Below are 10,250 nucleotides of genomic sequence, written 5' to 3'. Positions count from 1 at the left end.
TCAGGTGTCTGTGAGGGGGGAGGTGGTAGGTGGGAATGTAGTTCAGGTGACGGGAATGAATTCAGCTCCAGTACCAAGCAGACGTTCGACCAGTGAGAAATATAACGAGTTAATAAATATAATACACGGAGGCCAAGATAGATATATCTCTTCTAAACCGTTTAGAATGAATAATTCAGAACCAAGATGGTTAAACAACAGATTAAAATCTCTCATAGCCCAAAGGAAAGGAATATATAGAAAAATAAAACGTGGAGAGGAACACTTACGTAACCGATACACGATTTTAAATAGAGAAGTAAAGAGGGAGATAAGAAAAGCAAAGAGAAGTTATGAAATTAAGGTTGCCAGTGAATCAAAAGAAAACCCCAAGGGTTTTTATCAAATGTACCGTACGAAAAATAAAGATAGGATAGGACCACTCAGAACAGAATCAGGTGACATTACCAGTGAAGATAAAGAAATGTGCTCCATTCTAAATAATTATTTCATATCAGTATTCACCAAGGAAAATCTAGACCTGGTCCCTCAAGCAGCAAATATTTACGATGAGAATACGGAAAATATTCTTAGTAAAATAACCATTAGTAAGGAGGACGTATTGAAAGAAATTAATCAGTTAAAACCTCAAAAATCGCCAGGTCCGGACGATATATATATGCAAAAATTATAAAAGAAACCAAAGAAGAATTATGTCAGCCACTTTTAACGTTATTTAATGACTCTTTAAGTTCAGGAGAAGTTCCCGAGGCGTGGAAGACCGCAAACGTAGTGCCCATCTTTAAAAAGGGTGATAAATCAGCTGCGTCGAATTATCGTCCGATAAGTCTAACATCAATAGTAGGAAAAATGTTAGAGTCAATTTTGGCAAATAAGATTAGAGAACACTTAGAAAGATTTAATCTTATAAACGAAAGTCAGCACGGATTCAGGCAAGGACGATCCTGCCTCACAAACTTGTTGTCATTCTACTCGGAGGTCTATGAGGCAGTAGATAGCGATAAAGCTTACGATGTTATTTATCTGGACTTTAGTAAAGCTTTCGATAGGGTCCCACACGAAAGGTTAGTTAGAAAGGTTCGAGCACACGGTATAGACGGCGATATCTTAAAATGGATAGAATCCTGGCTGAAAGGACGAAAGCAGAGAGTATTAATAAATGGAACTAAGTCGGACTGGGGATTAGTAACTAGCGGTGTACCACAGAGTTCAGTACTCGGTCCCTTATTATTTATCATATATATAAATGATCTAGACTTAGGAGTCAATAGTAGCATCAGCAAATTTGCCGACGATACAAAAATAGGGCGTATCATTAACTCGGCTGACGATTGCCATAACTTACAAAAAGACCTCGATACATTGTCCAAATGGTCTAAAACTTGGCAAATGGAATTTAATGTTGAAAAATGTAAAGTACTTAACGTAGGCAAGACCATTGGAGATACTAAATACAGCTTAGATAACAAAGAAATGAGCAAATCGGAATGCGAGAGGGATCTAGGAGTTATGATTAATAACGACCTTAAACCAAGGCAACAGTGTATTAATGCGAGAAATAAAGCAAATAGGGTCCTAGGATTTATCTCGAGAAGCGACAGCAATAGATCATCTAAAGTAATACTGAAACTTTATCTAGCATTAGTAAGGCCACATTTAGACTACGCAGTACAATTTTGGTGTCCTTACTATAGAATGGATATTAATTCGTTAGAAAATGTACAGAGAAGAATGACAAAAATGATACATGACGTCCGGAACCTGTCATATGAAGACACATTGAAAAGACTAAGTCTGCATTCGCTGAAGAGGCGTAGAGTAAGGGTAGACTTAATTGAGGTGTTTAAGTGGATGAAGGGTATAAATAAGGGAGATATTAGCAAGGTACTTAAAGTGAGCGTACAGGATAGAACCAGAAATAATGGTTTGAAACTAGAAAAATTCCGTTTCAGTAAGGAAATAGGTAGAAATTGGTTTGGTAATAGAGTAGTAGACGAATGGAATAAGCTATCTAGTAAAGTAATTGCTGCCTCTTCCATTGAGAGTTTCAAGCATAGGCTAGATAAGCATATGACAAATAAGGGGTGGATATAGAAAAAAGAAAATCTTATAACCAATACTAATTCATAATTTTTCCTTTTCAGGTTACACTATGATAGTCTCTATTCTCCTTTCACACTTTCCTGTAAAATGTCCACGTCAGTGTGGTGCTCTTTCTGACTTTTTCCTGCCGGTTTCGGCTGGAGGGTTTGGAGGGCGGGGAAGAGCCTTCTTCTTTGCTATCCTTATCTCATTCTAGTAGTTCAGTTACTCTTCTAGGAGCTGCCTAGCATGGGCCAATCGGCCTACTGCAGTTATCCTCTCTTCTTATGTTCTTATCTATCCATCTATCTATCTGTCCATCTATCTGTCTACCTATCTATCCATGTCCTATCTATCTATCCATCCATCCATTCATCCATCCTCTACCTGTCTATCTATATATTTATCTGTCCATCTGTCTGTCTATCTATCTATCCATCTATCTATCTATCTATTTGTCTATCTATCCATCCATCCATTCATCATCTCTACCTGTCTATCTATACATTTATCTGTCCATATATCTATCTCGTTATCTATCTATCTGTCCATCTTTTTATCTATCGATCGATCTATCCATCCATTCATCAATCCTCTACCTCTATATATTTATCTGTCCATCTGTCTATCTATCTATCTACTCACGTCCTCCCACTGGTGATACGTTCCTGTTTCAATCCTTCCATCGGGTCTTCGCTTAGGCAGTGACGTCACGGCCTCTCTCTCTGCCTCTATCACGCTGAGAGAGAGAGTTGTTATGAATAATTTAACGTTCGGGAAGATAAATAGAAAAACAGACATATATATATATATATATATATATATATATATATATATATATATATATATATATATATATATATATATATATATATATTTTTTATGTGACCGACTCTGGGCATAGGCTTCACAGCCTGCTTTCAAGGCCCAGTAGCCCTCCTACATACCGTGCATCTCTACAGTACATGTCACCACTTCGGCGCTAACACCCACCGTCCATATTGAATACATGCTAGGACTGTCTCATACAGGACTGGTGTATTGGTATTAGCGGGGGTATTTTTACGACATGTCGGCGGGTCTTCTGGTAGATCAGTAAAGTCTGCATTTATGAAATTCAAATCCTTAAACTGTTCCCTGCCCCAGCGGGGATTTGAACCTGGGTCCGGTAGGACTGCAGGCCAACTCTCTACCGATTGGGCCACCGCCTCCCCCCAAATAGATACATGCATACACACATACCAAGTACATACATACATACACATAGTTATAAACAGAGACAGACAGATAGATAGATAGATAGATAGATACACAAATATAAAGACAGACAGAAAGATAGATAAATATAAATATACACACAGACAAATAGATAAAGATGTAAAGAGAGAAAATTATAGTCACTAATATATATATTTCTCTCTCTCTCTCTCTCTCTCTCTCTCTCTCTCTCACACACACACAGTGTTTAGTAAGAGTAAGATATTTTCTCTAATTTTCTCCCTCCTTCTCTTCCTGTCTCACTCTCTCAGCTCTCACGCTGCCTCGCTCTTTCACTTACTCGTTCTCTCTTCTTTTTCCTCAAACATTTAGCAAGATTCGGTTCTCTCTCTCTCTCTCTCTCTCTCTCTCTCTCTCTCTCTCTCTCTCTCTCTCTCTCTCTCTCTCTCTCTCCTTTAAATAAGCTTTTCAGTTCAGTTTTCACAGTAGACGCCAATGACACCATCGAAGAGCATCAAATATCAGTCCAAAACGCAGTAACTATTATGCATATTAGCAGTAATGACGTGAGAGATAAACTTAATAAAATGAACAGTAATAAGACTCCCGGCCCAGACAGTTTCTACCCTAAAATACTGAACAATGTGGTGGATGTAATATGCAGTCCTCTAACATGTATCTTTAACAAGTCCCTACAACAAGGAAAGGTTAACGTGACTCCTATATATAAAAAGGGCAGTAGAGATCAACTAGGTAATTATAGACCAATTAGCCTAACCTCTGTCTTGGGAAAGATCCTCGAATCATTAATTAGAGATAGGATAATTGAGTTCCTAGAAACTAATAACGTAAATAGGAACGGCCAGCATGGCTTTAGAACACGGAGATCATGCGTGACAAATTTAATTGAGTTTTACGAGACTTTTTAAAATGAATGATTGTACCAGGTCACTTGATATAATCTACTTAGACTTCCAGAAAGCCTTTGACAAAGTGCCACATGATAAACTAATGACAAAAGTAAGATCACTTGGAATTGACGGAAATATTCATAGGTGGATACATTGCTGGTTAAGTGAGAGAAAGCACCGAGTCATTATAAATGGAATGGAGTCAGACTGGGCTCCAGTGACCAGTGGTGCTCCTCAGGGATTGGTGTTGGGACCCGTCCTATTTATTATATATATTAACGATATCGATGTGGGCCTAAACAACTTCATTTCTAAATCTGCGGACGATACAAAAATCGGCAACACTATATTAGCTGAAGAAGACAGAATTAGCCTTCAAAATGATCTTAACAAAATTGTCAGCTGGTCAGAAAAATGGCAAATGCCCTTCAGTGTAAGTAAATGTCAGGTACTGCAAAGAGGGAAGAAAAACAAAAGGTATGATTACGAAATGAAGGGCCAAATCATTAGCAAGTCCTCAGTAGTTAAGGATCTAGGCATACTTATTTCAGACGACCTAAAATGTTCAGTTCAAAGTATCTCTGCTGCCAATAAAGCCAACAGGGCCCTAGGCTTCATCAAAAGACATTTTAAATATAAAAGCAAAGATATTGTAATCCCCCTATACAAAAGCATAGACAGGCCACACTTAGAGTTTGCAGTGCAATTTTGGGCGCCTCACCTAGTTAAAGGTATAGAAATACTGGAAGCTGTCCAGCGTAGGGCTACCAAGTTTGTTCCTCAGGGACGGGATTGTCCCTGAGGAACAAACCATATCTCGAGAGGCTCAGGAAATTAAACTTATTCTCTCTTAGAAAACGGAGACTCAGGGGACAGCTGATTGAATGGTTTTAAGATTCTGAAAGGCATTAGTAACATTGATTCAGGCAAGCTATTCACAGTAATTGCCGAGACTGTAACTCGAGGAAATGGTATGAAGTTGTAAGCAAGGAGGGCTAATCTTGATACAACCAAAAACTTCTTCACTTACTCTATTGGAATAAACTCCCTGGGAATAAGATACCAAAAAATATTTAAACACAATACACCTAAACAAGTAATCAACACAGACAATATTTTGGGCAAATATAATAAATAAATATTCTATTCATCTGTTTTATATGAAAAAAAAAAGTCAGTAAAAAAAAGTCCATGCATAGAGGAAGTATGTGACTGTATACCTAAATTTTCCATTTTCATATTATTTTCCTTTCTGCCGATCCTATAAAATTCCTTCAGGTTTTTCTTTCCTGCAAGGTATTACTTCCTCTCTTGTTTCCTGTACGGCAAATGCCGGAGGGTCTGGAGGGTGGGGGAGAGAGCCTTCTGCTGTGCTATCCTTTTCTTCTGCTCCAATAATTATTATAGCACTGTATTAGTGTTAAGGCCGGACCGCCTCGTAGGGACCATATGGTCTGTGTATCTATGTAACTCTATGTAACTCTCTCACCTCTGAATATCCGACATCGTCACAGTATAATTCACTCCTTGCTGGTTGAGTGTTTGGGCGAGCGTGTTGGTGTAGTTGGGTGGGACTCTGGCATCCACCCACTCATCCCCTCCACCCCACAAATCCACTTTTGTCCCGAGAGACGAGATATTGAGCCCTGCCCTTTGGATTCGCCAAAGCTGGTGTCTGTTGGCGAGAGTAAGCATTATGTGTGTGTGTGTGTGTGTGTGTAAGGGCACCAAAATATAACACACTGCATAATAGCTAGTAACGTGTGTATATAATATAGAAGTTAGATGAAAGTCGTGCCTAGGCGAGAGGGCTAGAGGAAACAGCGATGCACATTCTCAGTTAAGGAATTTCACCCACAGCACAATGACGCCTGATCGGAAACTCCCCAGGCTCGGGAAGGTTCCACACCCCCGTGCCCTTACACGTGACACGACCAGTCCTATACAGGGGAAACGGGAGAGACAGGGGAGAAGGAGTTTAGGAGAGAAGAGAGGCAGGGTGAGGAGAGGCATATGAAAATAAGAACATAAGAAGAGAGGATAATTGCAGTAGGCCTGTTGGCCCATGCTAGGCAGCTCCTAGAAGAGTAACTGAACTACTAGAATGAGATAACGATAGCAAAGAAGAAGGCTCTCCCCCGCCCTCCAAACCCTCCAGCCGAAGCCGGCAGGAAAAAGTCAGAAAGAGCACCACGCAGTATAGAAAAACTGGCGTGGACATTTTACAGGAAAGTGTGAAAGGAGAATAGAGACTATCATAGCGTAACCTGAAAGGGAAAAATTATGAATTAGTATTGGTTATAAGATTTTTTTTTTCTATATCCACCCCTTATTTGTCATATGCTTATCTAGCCTATGCTTGAAACTCTCAGTGGAAGAGACAGCAACTACTTCACTAGGTAGCTTATTCCATTCGTCTACTACTCCATTACCAAACCAATTTCTACCTCTTTCCTTATTGAAACGGAATTTTTCTAGTTTGAAACCATTACTTCTAGTTCTATCCTGTAAGCTCACTTTAAGTACCTTACTAATATCTCCTTTATTTATACCCTTCATCCACTTAAACACCTCAATTAAGTCTCCCCTTACTCTACGCCTCTCAAGCGAATGCAGACTTAGTCTTTTCAGTCTGTCTTCATATGACAGGTTCCGGACGTCATGTATCATTTTTGTCATTCTTCTCTGTACATTTTCTAACGAACTGATATCCATTCTATAGTAAGGACACCAAAATTGTACTGCGTAGTCTAAATGTGGCCTTACTAATGCTAGATAAAGTTTCAGTGTTACTTTTGATGATCTATTGCTCACGCTTCTCGAAATAAATCCTAGGACCCTATTTGCTTTATTTCTCGCATTAATACACTGTTGCCTTGGTTTAAGGCCGTTACTAATCATAACTCCTAGATCCCACTCGCATTCCTTTTTGCTAATTTCTTTGTTATCTAAGCTGTATTTAGTGTCTCCAACGGTCTTGCCTACGTTAAGTACTTTGCATTTTTCAACGTTAAATTCCATTTGCCAAGTTTTAGACCATTTGGACAATGTATCGAGGTCTTTTTGTAAGTTATGGCAATCGTCAGTCGAGTTAATGATACGCCCTATTTTTGTATCGTCGGCAAATTTGCCGATGCTGCTATTGACTCCTAAGTATAGCTCATATATATATATATATATATATATATATATATATATATATATATATATATATATATATATATATATATATATATATATATATATATATATATATATATATATATATATATATATATATATATATATATATATATATATATATATATATATATATATTATAAATAATAAAGGACCGAGTACTGAACCCTGTGGTACACCGCTAGTTACTAATCCCCAATCAGACTTAGTTCCATTTATTAATACTCTCTGCTTTCGTCCCTTCAGCCAGGATTCTATCCATTTTAAGATATCGCCGTCTATACCGTGTGCTCGAACCTTTCTAACTAACCTTTCGTGTGGGACACTATCAAAAGCTTTACTAAAGTCCAGGTAAATAATATCGTAAGCTTTATCACTATCTACTGTCTCATAGACCTCCGAGTAGAATGTCAAGTTTGTGAGGCAGGATCGTCCTTGCCTGAATCCGTGCTGACTTTCGTTTATAAGATTAAATCTTTCTAAGTGTTCTCTAATCTTATTTGCCAAAATTGACTAACATTTTTCCTACTATTGACGTTAGACTTATCGGACGATAATTCGACGCAGCTGATTTATCACCCTTTTTAAAGATGGGCACTACGTTTGCGGTCTTCCACGCCTCGGGAACTTCTCCTGAACTTAAAGAGTCATTAAATAATGTTAAAAGTGGCTGACATAATTCTTCTTTGGTTTCTTTTATAATTTTTGCAATTATATCGTCCGGACCTGGCGATTTTTGAGGTTTTAACTTATTGATTTCTTTCAATACGTCCTCCATACTAATGGTTATTTTACTAAGAATATTTTCCGTATTCTCATGGTAAATATTTGCTGCTTGAGGGACCAGGTCTAGATTTTCCTTGGTGAATACTGATATGAAATAATTATTTAGGATGGAGCACATTTCTTTATCTTCACTGGTAATGTCACCTGATTCTGTTCTGAGTGGTCCTATCCTATCTTTATTTTTCGTACGGTACATTTGATAAAAACCCTTGGGGTTTTCTTTTGATTCACTAGCAACCTTAATTTCATAACTTCTCTTTGCTTTTCTTATCTCCCTCTTTACTTCTCTATTTAAAATCGTGTATCGGTTACGTAAGTGTTCCTCTCCACGTTTTATTTTTCTATATATTCCTTTCCTTTGGCCTATGAGAGATTTTAATCTGTTGTTTAACCATCTTGGTTCTGAATTATTCATTCTAAACGGTTTAGAAGGGATATATCTATCTTGGCCTCCGTGTATTATATTTATTAACTCGTTGTACTTCTCACTGGTTGAACGTCTGCTTGGTACTGGAGCTGAGTTAATTCCCGTCACCTGGACTACATTCCTATCTACCACCTCCCCCCTCACAGACACCTGACGGACATCCCCACGTGTTTCCTGCGCCTGACCTTTGGCCTGGGGTTCCCCACTGACCTGGCATTCCTTCAAATAGCTAATCTCCCTGTGGAATACCGTTCGAAAATAAGTTCTTAAGCTATCGAAATCTCCTAGACGAAAATTAGGAACAGTGGAGGTATTTTCAGTGGAACAGACATCCCAAATAAATTTGAACTTAATTTCTACATGATCCCTATTACCAAGTCGTCCACCAACCTCTATATCACTAATGATATTTTCTTTATTTGCTAAAACCAAATCTAGTATATTATTACCTCTGGTGGGCTCCCTGATATACTGATGAAGGAAATTATCCTGTACTACCTCTAGAAATTCCTCTGACTCTGCATCTCCTGTCTGATTTCTCCAATCTATCCTTGGCAGATTAAGGTCCCCTACAATTATTACTAAGCTGGACTGTGATGCTTTCCTAATTTCCTCCCAAAGGTATTTACTATCAGCTCTACTTAATTTAGGAGATCTGTAAATTGCTCCTAAGACTAATTTCTCCCTATTGTTACTAATTTCAACCCAGACACTTTCTGTGTCCCTATTCACTTTAATGTCTGCTTTATTGTAACAGTTTAATGAATCCTTTACATAAATAGCTACCCCTCCCCCCTTTCTTCCCTGACGGTTTGACACAAATATATTATAGCCTTTTATCTGATATTCTGCTAAAAATTCTCGAGTGTCTGTATTCATCCAAGTTTCACTAATAACGGCAATGTCTATTTTCTCTGTACAAATTAAAGCCCTCAGTTCATCCATTTTATTACGTAAACTCCGGCTGTTTTTGTAGTACAGTTTCAGATTATTACTTGTAGTTATGCCTCTACCTTGGCATTTACTGCTGTTTATTTTATTACTAACTGGGAAACTCTTTACTTTACTAATATAACAATTTTTTGTACTATCGCTTATCGCGCTTCTATCATCACTTGTTCTATCGTCTATCATCGCCTGCTCAATCTGAGGTGCCTGAGTGGATGTATCTACGCTATTGGTTGAACTTTTGTTCTTAATTTTGCAAGTATTGATGCATCTATCCAAACATGGTAATAATGATTTCTTTGTGTAGTTGCTGCAACTTCCTGTACACCTACTTCTCAATCTCGAAAAAAAAAAAAAAACTCCAACTCCCTATCTATCATTCCAGCTAAAACAGTAACTCCCTGCCTGCTGAGTCCCATCCCAACTATACAAGGCACTCCGTCCATAAAACCGGTCCCAGCTGTCTATGAAAGGTATTGCATTATCTTTGCTGTTACAATAAAGCAGACATTAAAGTAAATAGGAACACAGAAAGTGTCTGGGTTGAAATTAGTAACAATAGGGAGAAATTAGTGTTAGGAGCAATTTACAGATCTCCTAAATTAAGTAGAGCTGATAGTAAATACCTTTGGGAGGAAATTAGGAAAGCATCACAGTCCAGCTTAGTAATAATTGTAGGGGACCTTAATCTACCAAAG

The 10,250-nt window shown here is 38.1% G+C and overlaps 1 protein-coding gene across 1 annotated transcript in view; it reads right to left on the bottom strand.

Moving 5' to 3' along the window:
* Positions 1-5,717, bottom strand: part of LOC145411426 (carboxypeptidase A4-like) — an 18,368-nt gene extending 12,651 nt beyond the window's left edge. Inside the window, exon 1 of the mRNA XM_080281469.1 lies at positions 5,701-5,717. Within this exon, the coding sequence (XP_080137595.1) occupies positions 5,701-5,717 (17 nt within the window). The remainder of the gene's footprint in view (positions 1-5,700) is intronic.
* Positions 5,718-10,250: the final 4,533 nt, after the last annotated feature.

The sequence above is a fragment of the Coenobita brevimanus genome, chromosome 11 (assembly GCF_032717465.1).
Source record: "Coenobita brevimanus isolate Jiangsu-jjx chromosome 11, ASM3271746v2, whole genome shotgun sequence".
NCBI lineage: Eukaryota > Metazoa > Arthropoda > Malacostraca > Decapoda > Coenobitidae > Coenobita > Coenobita brevimanus.
Note: the sequence above shows the minus strand (reverse complement) of the source record. Positions and strands in the feature narration are given on the sequence as shown.